General features: G+C 37.9%; 1 protein-coding gene across 1 annotated transcript in view; it reads left to right on the top strand.

Moving 5' to 3' along the window:
* Positions 1 to 13,486: 13,486 nt before the first annotated feature.
* Positions 13,487 to 26,178, top strand: part of RASGRP3 (RAS guanyl releasing protein 3) — a 38,578-nt gene continuing 25,886 nt past the window's right edge. Inside the window, exons 1-6 of the mRNA XM_070950128.1 lie at positions 13,487 to 13,540; positions 19,034 to 19,214; positions 20,686 to 20,788; positions 21,717 to 21,779; positions 22,842 to 22,973; positions 24,736 to 24,883. Of these exons, the coding sequence (XP_070806229.1) occupies positions 19,145 to 19,214; positions 20,686 to 20,788; positions 21,717 to 21,779; positions 22,842 to 22,973; positions 24,736 to 24,883 (516 nt within the window). The 5' untranslated portion in view covers positions 13,487 to 13,540; positions 19,034 to 19,144. The remainder of the gene's footprint in view (positions 13,541 to 19,033; positions 19,215 to 20,685; positions 20,789 to 21,716; positions 21,780 to 22,841; positions 22,974 to 24,735; positions 24,884 to 26,178) is intronic.

Genomic DNA, 26,178 nt, shown 5'->3' with positions numbered 1-26,178 from the left:
AAAAGGCAGTGTGGTGGTAGACCGGTGCCTCCAAAAACGAATGAGTAGACCAGTGCCTCCAAAAACAAATGGGTAGACTGGTGCCTCAAAAAATGAATGAGTAGACCGGTACAGCTCTGCAAGCAGTTAAAAGCCTGGTAGACCAGTACCTCTGCTAAATCCTAAAGAATTGTCACATAACTATCAATCCACGCCCACAAAATAAGCCACACCTACAGAACCAGTAGTAAAAAATTTTAGAACCCACCCCTGTTCCAGAGGCCCTCCGGAGCTTCTGGGAAGCCCGTTTTTCGCCCTCTCTGAGCCTCACCGCGGGCCCTGCACTTACCTCACATCCAAAATGGGACACATGGAGACTCCTGGGAGGGGCGGGGTGGGCGGGGCCAGCCAGAGGTGGGATTTGGAGGTTCTCCGAACTGTCTATAATGTTAGCTATGGGTTCTCCCGAACCCAGGCGAACCTATAGCAGCCCATCCCTGGGCACTATCATCATCATCAATTAAGTGTAAGTTTCTCGATTAAATTTAAATTTATTAAACTTAAAATAGATTCCTTTCTCACGCCACTTCATGTTGCCCTGGAGAAACATTTGGAAGGTACCTCAACATGCTGCTTCAGCAGAAAGAAGGGAGCCTACAGAAGGTTTATTTTGGAAACATCCTTAAGTTTCTGTCTTTGAATCCAGGCAAAGCATTTTAGAATGCTTTTCAAGTGAAACCCAGGGACAGATATGGAAAAAACTTACTCAGAAATCTCCTAAGGCATTCTAGTATAAAAGACCTCAACTAAAAGTGTTAAAAGGTTAGTGAAGCTGCTTCACACTCTTTCAAAAGGATGTCAATTTGGATTAACTTGGGAAATAGAGGGTGGGGTGGAGGGTTATTTTGGGAAAGGTAAGATTAAGCAAAGATCAAACAATGAATTAAATCCTATCAAGGTTAAACATCAAGGAAACAGAACGCCCACCAAATATTTGTTTGCATTTCTTCTTCTTTTCTTTGGGTGCAGCCAGGCAGCATTAGAATGCTACTTTCCAATCTCTGAGGTGATGGGAAAGTATGTTGACATAAATTATGTTGCCCTCATTTCTGATCCTTATTCTGCCTCAGTGATATGTTTTACGTTAAGAAAATTGATTGATAGAGTCTTCTAGCCTCACTTCTCCTCCTGCTGAGCACACCCTGATGGTGGGGGGAAAGAAGCAGCAACTGCTAGCTATTTGTTTATTTATTTATTTATTTATTTATTTATTTATTTATTTATTTATTTATTTATTGGTTCAATTTATATGCCACCCTTCTCCGGAGACTCAGGGGGGCTTACAATGCGTTAAGCAATAGCCTTCATACTTTTCTATATACCTGCTTAGCAGGACTTTCGGGGGCCCCTAAGCAGTGTTTTGTTTTTGTTTTTTTATACAAAGTCAGCTTATTGCCCCCACAATCCGGGTTCTCATTTTACCTACCTCGAAAGGATGGAAGGCTGAGTCAACCTTGAACCTGGTGAGATTCGAACTTGCAGTAATTGCAGGCAGATGGTGTTACTTAACAGAACTTTAATCTGCTGCGCCACCAAGGCTGTCCTTAATATGTGAAGAGGCAGCGGTCAGCAAATGCAGGTGGGTTAGAACAACTAGTTTATCCCAAAGGTGCTTTTTCAAGAGTCAGGTGGACCTTGTTTTTCCTTGAAGATGTTTTGCTTCTCATACAAGAAGCTTCTTCAAAACTGAAGAAGCTTTTTGGATAAGAAGTGAAACTTCTTCAAGAGAAAACAAAGTCCAGTTGCCTCTTGAAAAGAACCTTTGGGACAACTATGACCTGGATGACTGAGAATCTCCATAGAGAACAACTAGTTTAGCTGCCTGTTATTTTGCCTAACCAAGAGGCTGTACATGCAGAAGTGGACTTCAGTGCTCTTCTGAAAGAGTGCTAAGAGTCCAAAAATAGTTCAGTTCACAAGTCACAGAGGGTGAGGAGATGACTGATCATGAGTGAGCTCTACTTTTGACTGATCCTACCACAAGACTGGTATTGCTGGTAGTAAGTGACAACTACCAGCAATGGGCCATGAGCACTCAGAGATAGTCTATGGAGCAGACAAAGCAATAGAAATATGACAAAGTCTAGCCATACTAGACAGCCTGGATAGCTCAACAGACAGAGCACTGTAATTTAACACCAGCTGTCTGCAATTAAAGTAAGATCAAATCTCGCCAGGCTCAAGGTTGACTCAGCCTTCCATCCTTTCTAAGGTAGGTAAATTGAGGAGCCAGTTTGTGGGGGCAATAAGCTGACTTTGTATAAATATACAAAAAGTATGAAGGCTATTGCTTAACGCACTGTAAGCCGCCCTGAGTCTCCGGAGAAGGGCAGCATATAAATCAATTTTTTTAAAAAAAACATGTTGGCAGAAGCAGCAGAAAACTTGCAGTATACTCATTGATGATACAATCAGTAACACCAGCAGTACTTGAGAGTAGTTGTCTAGCTTTTCAACTCATATTTGCCCTGAGCTCTGGTGGCGCAGTGGTTAAAACTCTGCCCACAGCCTGGAGTTCAATCCCGACAAGGCTCAAAGTTGACTCAGCCTTCCATCCTTCCAAGATCTGTAAAATGAGGACTCAGATTGTCGGGGGCAATATGCCGATGTTGTAAACTGCCCAGAAAGTGCTGTAAAGCACTATGGAGCAGTATATGACTCTAAGTGTTATTGCTGAATTTAGTAATAAGAATACTAAAATATTCAGCAGTCTTCAAAAGACCATCATTAAACCTGTGCATATAAGAAGCCCATGTATGATTTGACCTGGCATTGTGTCAACAGATGCTTCTGAAAAAGCCAAGCATTTGGTGTCTTCACCTGCTGAAGCCAAAATGGCTGGAGGGGGGGTGGGCGGTAACTAATCATTGGAGAGGGAGGGGAGGAAACTCATTGAAATAGGCAATAGAATAGGCAATAGAATTTAAGAGCCTTGGTGGTGCAGCAGACTAAAGTGCTGTTAAGTAGCAGCAGCTGCCTGAAATTACTGCAAGTTCGAATCTCACCAGGCTCAAGGTTGACTCAGTCTTCCATCCTTTTGAGGTAGGTAAAATGAGGACCCAGATTGTGGGGGCAATAAGCTGACTTTGTATAAAAAAGAACACCGCTTAGGGAAGGCCGAAAGCCCTACTAAGCAGGTATATACAAAAGTATGAAGGCTATTGCTTAATGCATTGTAAGCCACCCTGAGTCTCCAGAGAAGGGCGGCATATAAATTGAACCAATAAATAAATAAATAATAAAGAACTAAAATAGGCAATAAAAACAGGGCAGATACCAACCCCTAACCATCACATAGCTCAGTGGTTCTCAACCTGTGGGTCGGGACCCTTTGGGGGTCGAACGACCCTTTCACAGGGGTCGCCTAAGACCATCGGAAAACACATATTTTCAATGGTTTTAGGAATAATTTTATGGTTGGGGGTCACCACAACATGAGGAACTGTATTAAAGGGTTGCGGCATTAGGAAGGTTGAGACCCACTGTCATAGCTAAAGAAACATAATAGATCACATCCATTGTAAAAACTGTGTGAGAAGGAAATGGGAATTACTAAAGTTGTAATAGCAAAAAGAAAAATACACTGCCTCTACAATGCATTCACTCTTTTCCACATTACCTAATCTACACACACACACACACACACACACACACACACACACACGTATTTAAAGTTAGCCAAGGAGGGAGAATTACATGAAAAGGGAAAGGATTTCATTTTTCCTTTATATGATAAATCTATGTTGTAATTCTTTGTGGCCTTATAGTCTAGTCTTTAACTGAGCCCTCATCACTGTCAAATTACATTTTACAATGTTGCACATGTTGCCTTTCTTTCCCTTAGATTCAGAACCACATTAGTAAGTTACATAATTCACTTGCTCCCCATTTCTCCTTTAATGTGGACAGCAGAAAGAGTTTGATATTTTATTTTATTTTTTGCCAACCACATCTGAACCCAAACCTCAGGCCTTGGTTTATGACTATCTTCCTGAATCTAACCCTAGAGAAAGTTAACTCAGTGCCTTTACTAAGTTACTACTGAATGTGAAATGGGCAGCTATACAAATGTAATTAAAAAGGTAGATTACATATATGCATGCATGCATACATACATACGTACATACGTACATTCATACATACCACTTCTACTCAACTTGACAAAACAGTAATTAATCAAAAATGGAGCAAAAGTTTCTATACTCCTTTTCTCAACCATGACTGACTATGTGTGAGCCAATTTTGGTCAGCTCTCAAGCAAACATGGCATAATATGGTATTTAACCACATCTGAACTCAAAAAATGCGACTAACTTTTGCTATAGTTGATTTACAATAGGCTAGCCTCAGGCTATGGTTTATTACTATCTTCCTGAATCTAACTATAGAGAAAGTAAACTCAGTGCCTTTACTAAGCTACTACTGAATATGAGATGGGCAGCTATACAAATTAGCACGAGGTGCAAATAATAAAGTTAGTAGGTAAAAGCAGGGCCAATTTGAAATTCAGATCACCAAGGTCCACTCTCAATGGCAAGTCTGTGTAGCAAGATGTCATCAAGGTGCTAACAGGGATTAAAGATTCTGAGTTGTCATAGCAAATGGAGGGATCAAAGGAAGCACATTCAAGGCCAGTCTCAGCTTCTTATGAAAATTGTTCTAGCATGTGAATATTCTCTCTTCCTCCCTCCCTCCCTCCCTCCCTCTTTTTCTCCTCCTTTCTCCCTCTCCCTTTCTTTCTCCCACTCTCTTACCCTCTTTCTCTCTCCTTCTTGTTATCTCCTTTTCTTCCTCTCCCTGTCTCTCTCTCTCTCCACTTAGCACAGTCAGGGCTGCAGCAGCTGATTATTCTGATTATTCTTACTCTTACTCCAGAGCAATAAAAATACAAATCCTGCTATTTGGGGTGGGGAGACAACAGCACAATAAACAATTAATCCCAAGTGAGCAATTTGGGTATTTCTCTGGCTTTACGTTCAGTGTCATTGACATTCAGACAGATTTCAAGACTTTGCTTATCCACGAAGCCTGATTCCAGCATTACTTTTTTCAAGATCGCCCCAACATTTGGAGGAAGCCTTTCCAACTCTGCTGTGCTCTGCTTCTCCTCTTTGGACAAAGATACTGTATATCCTTACAAGGAATGTTTATCTCTAGTGTTTATCAACTGACCTCTCGCCCAAGAAAATATCTTCAAAGAGGCAGCAACTACAGAAGACAATACTAACATCAGAGGTGATAAGAGCACAGATAAGTGAGATTCCAGTTGTTAGGATGTTCTGTGCTCTTTGGGGATAATTTGTGCACTCAGAAGTGTGAATGACACTACAGTGAAAATGTGCCAGAACAACAATTTACAAAAATAAAATAGTTTGTTGAATAATCCATAGCGGTCTGGTACAGACACAATGAGGGTGCTAATGCTAAACTATTCTGGGGGTGATTGTTAAACCATATCGCAGATTGGTATCTGATGTTGAGGTAAACCATGTAATAATATGGAATTAAATTTAAATATTAAATTTGAAAAGAAATATTCCATCTTTACCGTATGTTGTTACTCCCCCCCCCCCAGTTAGAACAGATGGAGGAACTAACACAGTTAAGGTCAAACTGAAAGAAACGCTGGGAGGGATTCTTGATATTTGAATGAGAAATCAAAGGGTGGGAATGTTCTTCCCAAAGAAGAACGATCAGAATACATTGTAGGCCTCTTCAACCTTGACCCAGGCTTGGCACTACTTTCTGCCTGTGTGCTTTCAAAACAGCCAGTATATATGGAAGCTTCTATAAATTGTTGCTGTTTCTGCACAGTAGAGGAACTAAGAGATAATGCTGCAGTTTACACAGTTGGTTGTTGCCAAGTAGGCTGGATTTTTCCAGCTAGTCTACCATAATAGTAGTTAAAAGAGTTCTCCCATGTTTACAGCCTTCTGATATGTTGGATTATAACATCAATCACCTCAGTCAACATAATTTTTGTCTGAATGTGTTGATTAATAAGTGACATCATCCCAATGAGTACTGCTATCATTTAGGATGATAGGAGCTGGAATCCAACATTTCTGGATTTGGAAGGCAATGGTTGGGGAAGTTGAGGTGAACATACTGGCTTTGAAAAAAGGAAACTCAGGACCAAATTGCTATTTTACTCACAAAGCCTGTGTCACATGTGCTTTAACATACTTCAAAAGGTGTTATTGTTGAAGATAGCATGAAATAAGTTTATTTTGCTGTGCTGAGCTCTTAGGTAGAAGATGGGTGTGATACAAATGTGATAAAACAAATTCTTTGGCTTTTTTTCCTCTTTCACCCTCATATTTCTTGCAAATACTTTTAAGCTTGCTATCAATGAGCCTTTTTATGTTTTCTTCAGTAACTGTTAGTAGGATATATAACTAAAGCTGCCTTTGTTATTTACTTAAGAATTTGGAGTGGACAGTCCCTCAGCTAGTGGAAGAATTAACTGAAAAATAAATAGGTCAGCTGTATTTGAGATTATGAAATATTTGAGATAAATTTAACTCGGCTCAGCACTAAACTTACTGAGTTTCTTCCAAAAGCTTCTTCATCTCTGGCTATTTAATGGCAGGTCCAGAAGGTTTTGAGATTTCATTGGTTCCTTGTATTCATTCATCAAGATATGATACTTTCCCCCATATATCAGCCTCCTCTGACTGAGGACTTTCCAGATTTCCTGAATCCAAATTATATCATCTCCAGCTAGCAGATCCACTCACTTAGACCTGATTGAAGTTGTAGTACGCTCTATAGGGAGAAGTATTATGACTTCTGTCCATAAATTCCATAGCCAAAATGGTTCCAGGACCTCACCATTCAGTTCATAAAATGTCCGATTTTGTAATGATTCCTTACTCCTTTTGCATCACAAAAAGTATTTTTCCTGCCACCCTATGTTTATATTTTATTTCTCAATATATCCCTGACTATACCCAGAATCCTCAGCTATTGTGAAGGATTTCTCCCTCTCCTTCATGGAAATGGATCTTTTGGATCTCGCAGAGTTCTATTTCTTTCATCATTCTTTTGCCTTTCTCTGTTGTCATTTTGAATCAAGGCAGTCATGTCTAAAACAAGGAAACAAAAAGGGTACAGGCATATATTTATTTATGTGTATAAATCTAAGATCCATAATCTAAGCCAGGGGTCTCCAACCTTGGCAACTTTAAGACTTGTGGATTTCAACTCCCAGAAAAGCAAAGCTGGCTGAGGAATTCTGGGAGTTGAAGCCCACAAGTCTTAAAGTTGCCAAGTTTAGAGACCCCTGATCTAGGCTGCAAACATTTGGATGACCACCAGGAAATGGTAACTATTTGCTGCTATCTTTGTCTGGTAGCCGTGTACTTGGGAGTAATGTCTATAAATAGAAATGCAATACACTTTACTAAAGCAATGAAAACTGTGACCAGAGGCTCAGAGAAATGCTTGATTTGGGCCTGACTTACCTCTGCTGTTCTTCCTACTGGTGGAACTTAATGTGTAAAAGGTTACATAGCAAATGGTGAAATCCAATTTTTTTTTACTACCAGTTCTGTGGGCATGGCGTGGCAGCCGTGGTGTGGCGTGGTCGGCGTGGCTTGGTGGGTGTGGCAGGGGAAGGATACTACAAAATCCCCATTCCCACCCCACTCTTGGGAAAGGAGACTGCAAAATCCCCATTCCCACCCCACTCCTGGGGGAAGGATACTGCAAAATCTCCATTCCCAGCCCACTCCTGGGGGAAGGATACTGCAAAATCTCCATTCCTGGGGGAAGGATTCTGCAAAAACTCTATTCCCTCCCCACTCTTGGGGGAAGGATACTGCAAAATCTCCATTCCCACCCCACTCTGGGGCCAGCCAGAGGTGGTATTTGCTGGTTCTCTGAACTACTGAAAATTTCCACTACCGGTTCTCCAGAACCTGTCAGAACCTGCTGGATTTCACCTCTGTATGTAGCCCTTCAAAGTCTTACACATAGAAGACTATCCTCTATAAAGGTAACCTACCTTTTCTGTCTTCATCCCACATTGTTGCTTTTGCCTCTCCAATTCTTTTCAGCTTGGGAAAATGATGGATGGGATGCTTTTTTCACCAATCCACCTGAGAGTTCTTAGCATCTTCAGTGAGACTGAGGCTAACAATGGACATGAGCAAAATTTGTGTGTCTGTAGATGTTAGAGATGTTCATTTTGCCTTAAAAATGCAAAAATATTCTGCATCCTGGATCCCTTTGGAGAAAAAAGAAGAATTTCAGGGTAAATCTGATTCTTATGGCATCTGAATTTTCCAAATTCAGCTTACTTGCAGAATTTATAACTGTAGAAATGAAACCTAATTTTCTACTTCAATATTGTTTTCCTCCTCTTCCTTCCTTCTTTCTTTTCTTCTTGATTCTTTATCTTCAGGCCTGAGGGAAAACTTGAAAGACTATAGTCTATTTTGTGGCATGCATGTTGATCTTGATAAAGGCATTGTCCAACTGATGATTTTCAGGTGTTTTCTATCAGCACCTATGTGTCATCTGCATTTTTTGATGGAGAATAAAATAAAATGTCCTAAGAAGTCATCATGGTAAATGTTCAGCTAGAGAGGTGGGTGCAATTTATCAAGCACATATATTTTTCATGAAGAAATTTGTTCATTAAACAAAGCCAAAATTACTTCTAAAGAAGACTACTACAGGTAGAGTAATAAATTCCATTATTTTTGTTGTTAGCCTGAAGATAAGCTTTCTGAAGTATCCTGAAATTTTCTAGATTTTGAAGTACCAAATATTACTGATTTCGGCAAGACCAGATTAAGAGATTGGGGGGCATATGTGGGGACCTCTGCCAATAAAACAGTATTGTTAAATTATGTGATGGCAATAGCACTTAGATTTATATACCCCTTCACAGTGCTTTACAGCCCTCTCTAACATATTGCCCCCAACAATCTGGGTCCTCATTTTACCCACCTCAGAAGGATGGAAGGCTGAGTCTGGTGAGATTCGAACTGACAAATTGCAGGCAGCCATCAGTCAGTAGAAGTAGTCTGCAATACTGCACTCTAACCTCTGTGCCACTGCAGCTCCTGATGGCATTGTTATATAGAAAATCCATTTCATATAGTAGTCTAGAAAACGAGAAACAGTTCTGGTCCTATGTTAGGCGTAAAGATAGTTGTGTGATTGTGGAACTCTCTCTCATCCCTAGGAGGAAACAATGGCAAGCCACTTCTGATAATGTTACCAAGAAAACTTAATGGATTTGTTCATGTTTTCACTAAGATTTCAGACTGATTCATGAGGCAATGGTGGTAACAGTTCCTGTAGTGCATTATGATGCCAACTAGCTTCTCATCTATTCTGTTTGCAAACTTTAATATAGGTACGATATATAGGATGCAAAATATGGACACAATTTTCTCATATCAAAGTAATTGGAAAAACAATCTTACTTATTTTAGGTATTTGTCCATTTAACAAAATTAACCTGGGTTTCCATACTTCTGGCAGAAAGTAAGCAAATCTAACAAACATAATGAAATAATAGCACATTTTGAAACCACAATACATAGAACAGATTTCAGAAAGGAAAGTGGAAATGGAAATTGAAACCAAAATGCCGAAGACTTTTTTTCCCCTCTGAATATCAGATCTGTAAAGGCTCCAAATTCAAAATGCAGATTTTTCTATGAGCACTCTGGAAAAAGGCTATCTTTTCTCACTCCTAATCAGGAAGTGAAACCATTCAAAAATGGTATTTCCCCGGGGCTCATAATAGTACATTTTAAATACAATAGGAACATGTTTGGATAGATCTGCATAGATGTTAAGAAGATTGTTATCTACAAGAGCCACTTGGGTGCAGAAATTAAATAAATATCTACCATATTTTCTATGCAAAGGACCATCACTGTCTGTACTGTAGCCTTCTGAGCTTCTTTAGCATTTCTAACCTGTAAATACAGTTGCAATCTTTGTTCCTTTTTTCCCTAAGTTTTTTTACACAATTTAACTCAGAAGAAATATTCCATTTTTCTTACCTGTGTGTTGGAGAAGCCTTAGTCACCTGGCCTTGGGGTGCAGGAAGTTAGCACCCACTCCTCTCCTAGAAGAATGAAATATTCTAGGAAATATTAAAAATGTAGAATATTATACCTCCCTGGATGAGAAAAGGAGAAACATGGTCTTGGAAAGCAGCCCCCACCTTTGCTAATAGCCCCAGAAAGACTGGGCCATCCTATCTACAAGACAAAAGGCTGGGCCAGCTTATCTACAACACAAAAGACCTTCACCCTCAGGACATAATAGGATTACCCATCTCACCACATGGCACCTGGGAAGATTACATCACCCAGCAAGATTCAACCAAGCATGGGAGTTTGACAACCAATCAGGATACATCTCTTGCCACAGGAACAGGAAGCAAGTTCAAAGCCCAACAGAGGGTATAAATCAATCTCCCTCTCTCACCCATGTGTTCATTTTGCCCAGGACTCAAACCATGTGATCTTGTCCACCATTAAACCATCTTTCCAAATAGCCTCCATGTTTCCAGTGTCTTTCTCCGCACTTGGAACTGAACCCAGATGGACATTTCTTCCAACAGAGGGAATTGTATATTTCTGACATGATAAATATAGGGGAAGCTTATGTATCATTTTTTGTCATCTATTCCTAAGCTCTGCTTTCCATTCAACAGACTTCAAGACTCTAAGACAGTTTTATAACAGTTTTCCTTTATTATTACAGGTACTCCTTGACATACGACCACAATTGAGCTCAAAATTTATGTTGCTAAGCAAGAAATTTGTTCAGTGAATTTTGCTCCATTTTATGACTTTTCTTGCCACAATTGTTAAGTGAATCACTGAAGTTATTAAATTAGTAACACCGTTTTTAAGTGAATCTGACTTTCCCATTGACTTTACTTGCCAGAAGTAACAAAAGGGGATCATATGACCCCGGGACACTGCAACCGTCATAAATATGAAACCAACATCTGAATTCTGATCACATGATCATGGGGATGCTACAACGGTCATAAGTGTGAAAAATAGTCATAAGTCACTTTTTTCAGTGCCGTTGTAACTTCAAATGGTCACTAGATAAACTGTTGTAAGTCAAGGACTACCTGTATTTTACAATAGATGAAATGAGGCTAGCCTATTATGGGTATCATACCACATTGCTCAGTTACCAAATACGGTGCTCAGATGTCCAGAATTATGCTGGATAGCCTGAATTTTTTTAACATCTTCTCTCTATGTACCTCCAATGTCTAGGACTCACCTTTTGCCCTGCTTTCATTATCTCTTATGCAGGGCTCCATCCTGGACTGCAAAACTCCAATCAACCATTGGATGGCAGCAAAGTCTCAGGTGTTCTGAAACCCTTAGCTGTCACATGATGTTCCTTGGATTGTTGTAGCTCAGACATGGTAACCCTACACTCATCTGGCTTCTAATGGGACTAGGCTTGGAGGCAGTAAGAGGGGATGATTTGGCTGGCTTCCAAGGAGAGTATAGTGGTGAGGCAGAAAGATATGTGGGGGGTGAGTTGTGGCCAAATAAATAGCTGGGACAGAATAGAGCTTCCAATATTTTATCTCTTTCTGTACCACGATCTATTGGTTTTTTAAAAAAACCTGAACATTTCATCCATGCCTAAGTGAAGGGCAGAAGGGAATGAAACAACAAGAAAGCCATGTTATTTACTGGCCAATAATAATTTTGTCTCTTATATCATATAGTAGGATATCATAGTTGATAGTACTGAACACCATTGAGAAATCTAAAAGGACCACTGGAAAGTCTAAAAGGACTACAAAAGCTGCATTCCCTCATCTAAGTCCCAGTAAAAATCATGTACCAGAGCAATCAGTGTAATTTCCACCCCATGACCAGGTCTGAAGCCTAAATGAAGTGGATCCAGATAACCCATTTCCTCTAGCATCATTTGTAGCTGATTTCCCATCACCTTCTATAAGAGGTAGAGAATGTGCAAAATTGTCAGATAAAGTCTGAATCAGAGATTGTAGTTGTTTTTCAGTTGGAAGTGCAATCAGCTCATGGCTATCATTCTTTCTTTCATTTTGACCTCCTTTCTTACAGGTTCTCTAACAAGCGGGTGGGTGGGGGAATCTTTTTAATCCTCAGAGGATTTATGAATATTTACTTAATTAATCACCTGCCATTTAATCTATGAATTGAATCAGTGAAATTAACTGGCTTTTTCCCAGACTCCACTTTCTTTTTAAGACACAGTTGAAAGGATAAAACATCTTACTATATTATACATGGAAAAACAGGTGTTCCAGTAATAATGGAAAACTAACTTTAATTAGAGGAATGCCAACCTGTACAAAATTTGCATGTTCCATGAAAGAACATTTCAATGAATACCTAAAGCACACCACCCAGAATTAAAAGTGCTCCTTTTAAAATGTCCAAGTGCACAACTATATGCCATGCTAGGTGGCTCAGTGGCTAAGAAGCCAAGCTTGTCGATCAGAAAGGTCGGCAGTTCAGCGGTTCGAATCCCTAGTATAGGTCTCCTGCATGAGCAGGGGGTTGGACTAGATGACCTCCAACGGTACCTTCCAACTCTGTTACTGTTACCTGTTTCTGTTATATAAAATCCTGCAAGAGCCCAATTTCTAATGCCTCAGGGAACTGAAGAATGGTTATTCAGAGGAGGGAGCATTTTTACAGCTAAGGCCACACTGACTTAAAATAGAAAAGTTTTTAAAATCTCCTGCCAGGACAGAGATTGACAGCAATGTCACCAAAAATGGGTAAATCCCAAATTTGTGTTTTGCCAGGGTAGAAATTTGGGAGGCTGATTTTTTTTTTAGTGTATTTAAATATGTTAAGTTTTGTGCTATATGACAATATGTTTTAATTCTAGCTATTAAAAACAAACTAAACTAAAATGTATTATAATGAAGGTGCTCCTTGGGCCATAAAAAGAGTCTTGATTAAAAGAATCCCCCTCCAAAAAAATTCAGAGATCATGTAATTAGTAAAATCTTGCTGAAATCTGCCCACAAACTGAGCCAATGATGCAGGATTACTGTAATACCAGATGGAAAAACAAAATGTGCAGGTTAAACTACAATGCAATGGGTTTTTTTTAAATTTCCTATCATAGTTGGTTCTACCTTTAGATAAGGAGGCTTATCTATTTTATATTTATATTTTACGTTTATGATTTGTAAAGGCTGAGGTGGAATTATAATTTTGAGTTGTAGCACAGGTTCTCTCACATGGGTTTTGCTAAGATTAATGTTAAGAAAAGAAAGTGGTTTGTTGTTTAAATGGGGGTAGAAGAGTGATTGTTGGAGTCTGACCTCTTGGCACAACCAAGAGATTTATCAAAGGGTGCATGTGACTAAGTTAAGTAAGAGACACAGCCCCAGCTTGAAGGAAACAGCTGCTCATTTTTGCTTTCACACTTGGCAGCTGGACAAAGAAGGGAGATGTTTGTGTTGAATACCTCTGCAAAACTGACTACAGTAAGTGATTTTCCCTGTTGTCCTTGGGTTGGGAATGTGTTTGCATTTTTTTTTTTAAAGCCAGGAATACTTCTTTTTCTCTTGTAGCTTGTCTCGTAAAAGTTGAAATCTAGCTTGCTATCTCATGGATCTAGTTCCACAAACTATCTTTTAACTAACTAATACACGGACGTGGCTTAGTTTGCTTCAGTGAAAGAAAAATAAATAAAGCTAACAAACTACAGTGTAATTGCTTTTCAAGGGTATTCGGCTTGGTTAACCATGTGCGGTTTAGAATGGGGGATGCTGTGTCTTTAAAGAGCAAATACTCACAGCTGCAGCAGCTGCTGTTGTTGTAGTATTGCTGTTGCCGGAGAAGCTGTATCTTGTACAAGTCTTCCTCCCATAAAACAAGGTACAAGAATGCAGTCCTGCTTATGGTGTGCCGGCTTTTGTTTCCTTACAATGTCACGAAGAGGCTCACGATGTCAAGCGCCTTGTATAACACTGAGGCTGTTCTATGGCAATTCAGAAGAGAGCTCAGTAGTTTTCAGTGGCAGCTATCTGGGGAAAACATATTGCTGACTTTGGGCTAATAAAAATGCAGCAGAGACGAATGCTATCATGTATCATGGTGCCAGACAAGGCTTCCAAAAATATTGTTCCTGTCTGCATAGTTATTGGGATTGCCAGGAGAGAACTCCTTGTTGCTTCTTGTAGCAGAACAAGGAGTCCCTTAATTGCTACTAGCTGTTGGAAGTTGCTTAAGTTCTTGATAAGGACTCTGTTGTCTTACTGCTTGCATAAATTACTTAAAAGTCTGAGGGGAGGAGGAAAGCTGATTGTCTTTGAGGCTGTTGTCAGCTTCTAGGAGCCTCTGATTGGCCACTGTGAGAAATAGGAGGCTCCCTGGGTGGACTTTGGGTCTTGATGTTCTTTTTTAACTCAATGAAACAATTCAAGGTTGCCCGTGGAGCCAGAATTATAGGGGCTGAAATGATCAGAATAGAATTCTTTAGAATAGAATAGAATTCTTGATTGGCCAAGTGTGATTGGATACACAAGGAATTTGTCTTTGGTGTATATGCTCTCAGTGTATATAAGGAGAATAAAATACATTCATCAAGAATAAAAAGATACAACACTTAGTGATAGTCAAGGTTACTAATAAGCTGTCAAATCGTACTGGGAAACAAAAACAATATAAATTGAAAGAGACAAGCAACATGGTTATAGTAATAAATGGGAAGAGATAGATACTAGTAATAGTAAGGAAGAGAAGAATAATAGTAATACAGTCTTAGTAAATAATTTGACAGTGTCGTGGGAATTAGTTGTTAAGCAGAGTGATGGCATTTGGGAAAAAACTGTTCTTGTGTCTAGTGTGTTCTGGTGTGCATTGCCCTATAGCGTTGTTTTGAGGGTAGAAGTTGAAACAATTCATGTCCAGGATGTGAACAGTCTGTAGATATTTTCACGGCCCTCTTTGTGATTCATGTAAGTTGAAGGTGATGTGGCAAATAAGCCACCCTATCAGGATTACTGCTAATTAAAGCAACTTTAATTCCTACCTGTGACAAGTCTTCTCTGCGTTTTATGATCACGGGTGGCATATGAACTTGTCTCCATGCCTACATTTTTGCTTTAAAAATTAAATTTCTGTAGTCATAATGATGGTGCAAGCTGTAGAGGCTCAGATGATTTCCTGTCTTGTCCAGGTTGACAGTTTTGATTGGACTACTATTTCAGGAATGCAAAAGTGAAAGTAAGTGTGAAATGTCATTCTGGAAAAGGGAAGAACAGGAATGATATTTGTGTTGATTTTACAACCGAAGTCATGGCAATCTAAAGGAATCCACAGTTATGATTATTAAGTATAAGTGGCTAAGATTGGTAGGTGTAGTTGGACTAGTGGTTTAGGCACCAACTTAAAAGCGAGAGACTACGAGTTCTGATCACGCTTTAGCCATGAAAGCCAGTTGGGTGGCCTTAGGCCAGTTGTTATCTCTCAATTGAACTCATCCAGAGGGTTGTTGCTGTGGGGAAAATAGGAGCAGGAAGGTGTGTTGGATATGTTTGCTGTTTTGGGTAAAAATAATAAAGGCTGGATACAAATAAAATAAATAATCCAGATCTCCCAGTTAATTGGAGGAATTATATTGCCCATCATTTAAATGCTAGCACTTGATTTTATGTGTGGAAATTTCCATTGCTGTATGGAAATCTGATTGCATTCTGTTTCTTTCCATGAGATAAGTGATATAATCTCACCATTTTCCTGCATTAATTCAAAACCTTTCAAAAATTACTTGTCTTTTTCTTGTTTTCAGCAGCTAATGTTTCCCTGGTCTATTGCAATAGTAGCAAAACAGCAACCATTCTATGTCTAGAGCTAGCAATCCACCAAATTTTAAAACTTTCTGCCTGCCCACCTATAATTGGGAATTCTGAATTAGGATTATCTTTGCTCTAGATAAGGGTTTTAAGTCTTTCTCCCTTTTGTCACGAAAATTGGTCCTCAGAAGTACTGATTGCCTGGATTAGGGGAAACATATGTATACATGAAAAGATACTTCAAGGGAATAGTTTTCACTAGAAAATTGGGGAAAATGAAAAAGGTTAATCTTCTCTCCTTGTACCAGGATCTTAATTCAGATTACTTTTAAAGGGAACAGAAAAGCAGGCATGCATTTTACAATCCTTTTTGCTAAAGAGATGCCCAAACCAGATCTTTCATGTCTATAACTTTTCCCTCAAGGCCTTTGTTGTGGTTTGAGGAAAAAAAGAATATTCAGTACCAAATAGCCCACTTCTAAACTATTATGGAAGGAAAATAAGGAACAGAGTTTATTGGATTTTCCCAGAGAAAATCAATGCGTTTTTTAAATTTCTAATTCAAAGTTAGTACCCTGACTCCTTTTGGCCAGTGAGAATTGAAACACACACAAGATTCAGGAGACATCTTTAGCAAAAAACATAGAATTCTATATTGCTTCTTATTTTCTCCCTTCATGCCAGTGAAAATGTACTTTTTTAGCATATAGTACAATCCCCTTAGTAACCCTGTGAGTTAATTGATGTGGAATTCTATGAGAGAGACAGTGTGTGAACAACAGATAGCAGCAGGGGTCAGGAATGTGTGAAATCACATTTAGGAGTTCCCAGACAAATTAATGGATTTTCCATTCACATGGAAGGTGTTAATGTAATTGCTGTAAATGGACAGGTGAATTTTAGTGGGAAGAAAATGCTAGAAACAAAATACTACCAGGGAGGTCAAATAAAAGTGAAGGCATGATCTTTCTAAATTACAGCATTTAGAATACAAGCACAGCATTGAATGTACAGTAAAACTGTTGAGCCCAGGTTATGCGTCCAAGGAAGTCCCAGTATGCACAAGGATTTGGGACTTCATAATATAGCCCAGAATTTCAAAATTCTGATGTTCTATTCAGCCTCATCCTGAATCTTACTGGTTATGAAAGTTGACAGCTTTTCTTTTGAGAGGCAGTGTCCTTAACTTTGGCCTGGCTTATGGAAATGTAGAAATTCTAAAAAGCATCTTTGACAGAAGAAAAAGTAGGCACTCCTGTTTAGGTGGTATAGTTTCTTAAAGTTGGTGCAAGAAATAAGTTGTGTCTATCTCTTCAGATATGTGATTTGAAGAGAGCCTTGTCTGAATTCTAAAGTGAATTCAATTCCAATTTTGCATTATGACAATCCAGTGTATTGCCAATGAATCTTATCTGCAACAGTAGCCTTCCCCTTCTAATTACATTAAAAACATGTTGAAAAACGTGCATTCTACATGGTTACGTTGACTGGGAAGGTGCCTGATTGAGGACGGTAATCTATGGCTATTGCATGGATCGCAATAGTTAAAGAGTTGAACTTGGTGAGAGAAGACCCAGAATTGTGTCCCTTATCACTCATGGAATTCACTGGAAGGGAAGATTATGGCTATGTAGATAAAATGAGGAGAGATCCCATAATATACTACATGAGTTTTCCAGAACTGGCATATTAAGCAGATACAAATAACAACAAAATACACATTTGTAGAACAGAGTCTTTATAATTTAAGTCTCACTTATGAAAAAAGCATAGTTGTGGTAATACTAATGTCATCATCATATACTGGTGCCTTTATGAGACCACTCTGTAATGAAAGAACTAAGTCCATGATGAATATTCCCTCCAAAAATGGCTTGGGTAAATAAATTAAAATTTATGTAAGTGCTGATCACGCACTAAATATAGCACAGAGTTGGTCAATGTAGTTTGATGCCTGTTTCCTAGCGTAACCTCTATTGGGGAAGGGGCTTGATTTCTCCTGATCTGATGAAGAATCCTGACTGAATGGAAACAATAAACCTATATCAATGTAATAGCGCTATTCATAAACATGGTTATCTTAGATTTTTTTGCTGTTTTTATTGATAGGTACTTTTTGACTTTAGCAGTTTCTTTTCTAAAGAGATTATGAGATTTTAATAGCAAAAATGGGCTTGGCAAATATAACAGTTATAAGTTATAAGAGCCGTGGTCGTGCAGTGGTTAGAATGCAATATTGCAGCTAATTCTGCTGACTGCCAGGAGTTCGATCCTGAGCGGCTCAAGGTTGACTCAGTCTTCCATCCTTCTGAGGTCTGTAAAATGGGGAGCCAGACTGTTGGGAGCAATATGTTGACTCCGTAAACTGCTTAGAAAGGGCTGTAAAGCACTGTGAAGCAGTATATAAATTTAAGTGCTATTGCTATTGTGCCTTCTTCATATCTGATATTTCATGTACTGCTAGGTGTGCTATTATTTACAATACTTCACTTGACTTCTCTTTATGAAGATTAAACTGTTTGCCAACTTTTTTCGATAGAATATAAATATTTCAGATGAATAAATACAGTGATTGCACTCTCAAACTTAAATTGACTATTTGTGTTTTAAATTTAGAGTCAGCAGGAGAAATATTTTTTTTCTTGTTAGTATTTGTATTTCAACAATTTCTTTGAACAAACTGGAGGAATAATTATTATTTATTTACAACAGTTATATCTTGCTGAGTCAAACTATATTCACAAAGCATCTTACAATTAAGATAAATAACATTTATTGTACTTTTATTAACAGTGGTATGTAATGATCATTCTAAAGTTGTGGCAAACCATCCATCAGGAAGGCAGAGCTGTCTTCTTTTGCAGTTATTGCCCAACTTTCTGAGATGCAGCTATGCAGTGTTCAGGTTTAATTCCCAAAAGGTGCTAGGAAAATAAACATAGCAGCTGTCCGTTACTCTTGAAAGCAGCTGCATCTTATCCTGGGCTCATGGGATAGCAACAAGAAAAGACACAGCTGCTTGGACTTGGAGAGATGACCTACATTCAAACTGCCATGTGCTCTGCAACATCTTTTTGGAATCAATTCCAAAGCTCTGGACAGTTCTGTTAACTTTCTGCGAAGATGAACTGAATTATAAACCCTGATGTAAACATCTCCTTTCTCATCATCTTTCCACAGTTTTTTGAAGTGTCACGGAGAATGCAACTTACAGTTATTGAATGGGGCCCTTCCTGCTTTTCGTTGTTGTGGTGAAAGTGTGGTCATCTTTTTGACAAGGATCAAAGGACAATGGAGTCCAACACACTTGGAAAAGCTGCAACACTGGATGAACTATTAAATACCTGCATTAAAATGTTTGGTACAAATCTTAAATATATATTTTAACTCATCTAAACAATTTCCTCTTACCAGTAATTTACTATGTGCTGTGTATTAACCCTACTTGTTGCCTATCGTTGCATTCATAGTGGCTTGGATTCATAGTATTTGGACTAATTCATTTAGTATAATTATATTTTATCTTAATATTATTTTAATTCAGGGTTGTTAGTTTCAAAGTTGTTAGAACTTTCCCTGTAAGCTGAAATTATGAATTATTTGAGGCTGGTCAAATTAAAGCATTCCATTGTAATACTGACCAAAATTAAATTTAGTAGAAGGGTTTAATAAAATGCTGCTTGTGCCTGGCTAAATACAATCGTATGTGAAAAATTGGTCCATATTTTGGTTGTCATGGGAAAAGGTTATGGTAACAAAAAAGAATCGCTAAATTGGCTATTCTTTTATTATTATTATTATTTAAAAAGTTTTACAAATATATTTTCTCCCCGGTTTCCCCCCCCCAAACCCTCCCTAACCCTCCCCTCCCCCCATGACTTCCTCAAGATGAAATCCAAATCAAAATCACATTTTATAATACTTTATAATACTTCAAATTGGCTATTCTTGAAGTATACATGATGTACTTCATCAACCAAGCACACTACGTAAAAACTATTGTATGTTCATCATAACTTCATAAAGTCAGTTTCTTATGCAGAGATTTGTATTGATATATCTAATTCATCAACCAGTTATAAGAAATAGTACATAAATAGGCTGGGATATAGGACAAAATGGCCATGGTGATGTAGGGCTTAAAATGCAGTACTGCAGGCAAACTCTACCCACAGCTTGGAATTCAATCCTAATGGGGCTCAAGGTTGATGTACTCTTCCATCCTTCCAAAGTCAATAGAATGAGGACCCAGACTGTTGGGGGCAATATGCTGATGTTGTAAACCACCCAGAAAGTGCTTTAAAGCACTATGAGGTCGTATATAAGTCTAAGGGTTATTGCTATTGCCTCACTACCCTGTTTTCCCCAAAATAAGACATCCCCTGATAATAAGCCCAAACAGGCTTTTGAGTGCATGGCAATAAGGCCAAGCATTTATTTCAGGGTTCAAAAAAATACAACACAGGGTCTTATTTTCGGGGAAACACGGTAGGACAATATCTGTAAAATAATTTTACCAACTTGATACCGTCTGACCATACATTGGAAAGAATGTTTAAGGAAATTGAAGTCCAATATATCTATCAGGTACTAGATTGGGGAAATGTATCCTAGAGAACTGCCTGGTGTACTCACATTTTTACTCTAATACTGTATGCCAAATGAATGGATTTTTTTGATAAATTCATTTCATTTCACAACATAAAACTTTATTTTTATTTTGTTTTCATTTAGAAATATTTAGCAATATTTGTACAGGAATTTAACATTTGGATGCTTTTTCTCATTCAGTCTGAATATGTTCTGTTTTCGGTTTATCTGTTTTTTTACAGATGTCAAAGGGGAGCTGAATGGCAATAATTTGCCGAGAACTTTTCTTTTAATGCATCGATGGTATCTGTCATCCACAGAACTGGCAAATAAACTTCTCTCTCTATATCCTTTCTGAGAGTTATGTTGATGATTCTAAGAATCAGTTTATCTAAAATATTTTCAAAGTAGAACTTGATGATAGTGAAGCCATTTCACAAGCATAATTAAAATCTAAAAACAATTATTTTTATTTGGAGGAAGATAAATGAACTCTAATTGTACTTGTGGTTGCAGTCTTCCATTTTGCAGGCAGCTGGTATTTCAAGTCAACTATAAATTTCATTAAAAGCCCTTCAATATTATTGAAAAAAGAAAATAGCAATGATTAACTTTGTGGAACAGAGATGAAACAATTGCACATGGTATAAAACTTCATTTCTTCTGGAACTTCAGTGAACTTCTATAGGTGTTCCTATTTGTTGAAATAAAAAAGATTACTAAGCCATCATACACTGGTGCTAAACTGCTGCAGACTATTAACTATTGTAGATTTTTTGTTTTAAACAATGAATAACCTGAGATTGTGTCCAGTTTCATCAAAGTGATCATGGTGGAAAATTAAGCTGTCAAAAGCGCCATAACTTGTATAAGTTATGTATATCTTGTGAATTGCAAAATACATAGAAATATATTTCTATGTTGTAGAAATATATTTCTATTTGTATTTGTATAGAAATATATTTTTATTTGTATTGTATTGTAGTACTCTATCCCTATTTATATTGTATTACATTGAATATAGCTTTACGTTTATATTATAATTGTAATTGTAATACAATTTGTATTTGTAATAATGTAATAAATACTTACATCCTGCCTTTCTAATATTGTGTGGGTATTATATTTAAGGAGAGAAGCATGAAAGAAATGTTAAGTATCAGATTCAATTACAATTAAACTATGCAACTGTAGTAGCTTAATCAAAATGCTCTGTTTAAGCAAATTAAAAAAACCAAAGAAAAGTTTTTTAAAACCTCTTTAACTAATTTACATATAGAAATGCCAATGGAGGAAACTGCAGTGAAATCCGCTTAAAAATCTGTTACTTTATGAGGTAAATGAAATTTTAAATTTAACTAGAAATGTACTTTTACAGTTTTCAAGGCTTAAGAGAAGGAACCCTCCTATTTAAATTGAAACTATTGGTGGAGCTAAACTAAGTGCAAAGTGATTCCAAATAGCCATGATGGAAGGCTCCAGAATCAAATCCCCTCATACTTCTATTTAATAAGCAATTGCCACTAGGCTTGGAAAGACATCCTTCCATATCTCTTGAAGACCCATTGCCAGTCAGAGGGTGTGATTAGACAACTAGCGTCCTTGTTTACATAAACCTCTAGAGCAGTGATAGCAAACCTTTTGGGCTCAGTGTGTCAAAAATTCAGAAAATACCCACCTTGATTCTGGTGACATGTCATTCATTTCCCACCCCCCACCCCCTGGACAAAAGAGAAATGAAGAGCAATAAATTATCTAAATGTATTATTAATAGATAAATACTTACATAATTGTAAATATTTTTCAAAATGCTTATCTAAGGCAATTCTAGATTGCATAAAGCCTGGATACTTTGGAGAATGCTCTTGCATGGCCTTGCAACCCTCCAAAAAGAGCAGAAAATCACATCATGTTCTTGTATGTAGAGATCTCAGAGGCTCCATGAGAGCAGGGCCCTCTCACGTGACTTCCAGAGGGTCCAGAGGCCTGGTGTATCAGTAAAAAATGTCAAGGCATGTCACCTGTGACACAACTGCCATAGGTTCACTGCTCTAGGATAATTAAATAGTGTCCCAGAGTTGATAAGAAGAGAGTAGAACTTATTTGCAAGGGAATCCTTTTTGGTTTTTATAGAAGAATTATTGTATATGGTTGTTGTTTCGCTGTTAGAATAAATGTCTAAAGCTAAATATTTAATATTCATGGAGCTGCTGTTCATGGAGTAGAAAACATTCAATGGTTGAGAGACCACTTAGTAATCCAATGGGACCCAGACAATATACCCAGTTGAGATAATTGATGAAAAGTATGATCTTCTCTGGTTGTGAATTCTGCTAATATATAGCGTAAGAAATCCATGGGCAGATAATATGACTAATTCTTGTCTTAACAATTTCAGGTACTGGATTTTGGAATTTCCTGCAGAATTTAATCTGGATCTTGGTTTGGTTCATCTGACTGAGGAGTTTCAAGAATTAGCTTGCCATCTAGGTTATGAAGAACATATACACCTTATTGACATTTCTAGCATGTAAGGATTATCACCTGTGAGGTACCATTATTAAACTAGGATTCTCAACAGCATTATAAAGAAGCAAAAATGAATCAGTGTGACATATTTGAAATGTCCTGTTTTATTATATGCTATATGAAGGGTTTTAATAATCTTCACATCAAATGCTAACTACCAAACTCATAATGTCAGTCATGTCAAACTATTAGTAATGATGAAGAATTATATAATAGCTGCCTCTTTAGATAACTGGAAAGAGAGTGTATTTCTTATTGTTGTCAATCTATATAACATAAAATATTTTATATATATATGTGTGTATATAATTTTCTTGAAATATAAATCCTGATTATAAAGTAATCTGGCTAGCTTTCTATAGTCATTCTCAAAGTCCTGAAAACAAACAAAAGGGCACCTTTCCGGCAACATGTCCCTAGATGTGCAGAAGGCATTGAGGTATAACCTCAAAATGTGAGGTTCACATTTCCCAGTCAAACATTTTTAAAAAATTTCTCAAGTATCTAAGGTATTCTTAATTAGATCGTGATTCTGCTGTCAAATGTTGATATCCACAGTTCTAAATCCTAAGTACTAACTATATTCAACTATACTGACAGCCTCTCATGTAATTTCCCTCCATTTAATTTTTGTACATATTGTTAATGTTGACCCAATATGATAGACTGCTCTATAAAGATTTCAAAATTGATAGTATTTTGTGGTAGCACACACTAGATCAATATAATTATCTCACATTCCAGCCTGATTTCACAGTCTTGAAAAAATGTTTCTGGAAAAAGTTGAAAAATATGTAAGGAAATCATCTAGCCCGATAAGAGTAAGTGAGCCTTCTCTAAGATGATATTCTTTCAATTCTTTGGATATTAACTTCCATCATTCCAAACCAGCATGCCTGAGGTTAATTTTCTGTGATTGTGGGTTGTGGAATTGTTTTGAGTTATCCTGGTAAGAAAAAAAGGAAAAACCAATCAAATCTAATAACAGTGAACAGAGGGACTTTCCCATTCCAGAAGTAAAAGCAATTTAAGTAATTGCTTCTGGAAACAGAAAACAGGACTTTTACATTAATGGTTTATTCTTGTATTTCCTAGTAGCATTTGGCTGGGTGGCCATTGCTGGATCTGATGTACTTTTGCTTTGATCTACAGACTTCTGCTTATATCTTTATGCAAGAAGTCCTCAATTTACTATCACAACTCAGCCCAAAATTTCTGTTATTAAGTGAAACTTTTGTTAACTGAATTTTGCCCCATTTTACAACCATTTTGCCAGAGTTGTTAAGTGAATCACTGCAGTTCTTAAGTTAGTAAGACGGTTGTTAAATGAATCTGGTTTCCCCATTGACTTTGCTTGTTGGAAGGTTGCAGAAGCTGATCATATGATCCCAAGGCACTGCAAATGTCATAAATATGAATCAGTTGCCAAGCATCTGAATTTTGATCATGTGGCCACGGGGATGCTGCAATGGTCGTAAGTGTGAAAAATAGTCATAAGTCATTTTTTCAGTGCCATTGTAACTTTGAACGGTCACTAAATGAACTGTGGTAAGTTGAGGACTACCTGTACCTGTCTCAGCACACTGACTAAGAGCAACTCTCTCACTCTCCTTATAGTATATGAAGATTTTAAAGTCTTCTATCTGACTTTACATCAAAAAAGAAAATGGAAGCCTTCTTTATATGCCTTGACAATGGCCATTGTTTTCTTCTGGGGCATCAGATCAGGCCAGGCTCCACATTCTTTCTTTCTTTTTTAACAGACCCTCTTATGATTGGATGAGAAGAATCACACAAAGGAAAAAAACATCCAAGAAAGGAAAAGCTTGTCTACTGTTTGATCACCTGGAACCCGTTGAATTAGCAGAACATCTCACTTTTTTGGAGTATAAGTCTTTCCGAAGGATCTCTGTAAGAATTTTACAATTTCTTATATTACTTTGAATTCATGGCCAAAAGTGCCTATAACTGTGAATCTGACCTTATGATGAAGGTTCCATTAAACGTTATATCAAGTCCCAATAACAGTAGCAATAGCACTTAGACTTATATACCGCTTCACAGTGCTTTACAACCCTCTCTAAGCGTTTTACAGAGCCAGCATTTGGCCCCAACAATTTGTGCCCACATTTTACCCACCTCAGAAGGATGGAAGGCTGAGTCAACTTTGAGCCTGGTGAGATTTGAACTGCTAAATTGCAGTCAGCCGGCAGTCAGCAGAAGTAGCCTGCAGTATTTCACTCTTAACTACTGTGCCACGGCAGCTCATGCATGCATGCATTCTCTCTACCTATTGACTCTAGCATCAAGAGATAATTTGTTTATTGCATGTATGAAGTATCAGTGATAAATTATTAACCAAATCAAACAGAATCTTTTTAATCAGAGCAAATTAATTTTGTACCATCAATTATTAATTAGGATTTATTTATTTATTTATTTATTTATTTATTTATTTATTTATTTATTTATTTTATTTTATTTTATTAAACTTGTATGCCTCCCTCTCTCCCAAAGGATTCAGGGCAGCTCAAAAAAATAAAAACACATAAAATTCCATATACAAATATAAAACCAATAAAACCCCATCAGTCCAATCCGGCCAGGCCAAATAACCATGTTTTGAGGTCACGGGGGAAAGAGCGAAGGTCAGGGGCCATCCGGAGCTCCAGGGGGAGCTGATTCCACAAAGTGGGCGCGCCCACAGAGAAGGCCACTCCCTGGGAGTCACCAGTCGACACGCTCTGGCCGACGGGACCCCGAGGAGGCCCTCCCTGTGAGAGTGCACTGGGCGATGGGGAGCTGTCGCTGGCCGCAAATGGTCCGCCAGGTACCCCGGGCCTAAGCCATGTAGGGCTTTATAAGTGATTACCAGCACCTATAGGATGCCATAAACACTATTGTAAGTTCCTGTCCATTTAAGACAGAGGCAGTTATTATGGATTTGCCTTCCTAGGATAGAATATTTCTTAATAGCCCTTCTTATTGCTCTGTGTGAATGGTTATTTACCTAAATGGTAAATGGCTGTGGGGTGAGCTGATGTGTTTAGCAGCTTCTGTGTGCAAAACAACATCCATGGGGTGGACAGATGACAGATTCTAGCAGAAATTGAATCAAACTACCAATGTAATCTGTAAAAGCTTACATTTTGCAAAACTGTCAATCTGATTCCACTTACACTTTGTCTCTAAGTTTGTAAGTAAAG

This window comes from Pituophis catenifer, unplaced genomic scaffold (assembly GCF_029215685.1).
Source record: "Pituophis catenifer annectens isolate HBS135680 unplaced genomic scaffold, rPitCat1.0.hap2 SCAF_1, whole genome shotgun sequence".
Taxonomy (NCBI): Eukaryota; Metazoa; Chordata; class Lepidosauria; order Squamata; family Colubridae; genus Pituophis; species Pituophis catenifer.
The sequence above is the reverse complement of the archived record's forward strand: the minus strand, read 5'-3'. Positions and strand labels throughout refer to the sequence as shown.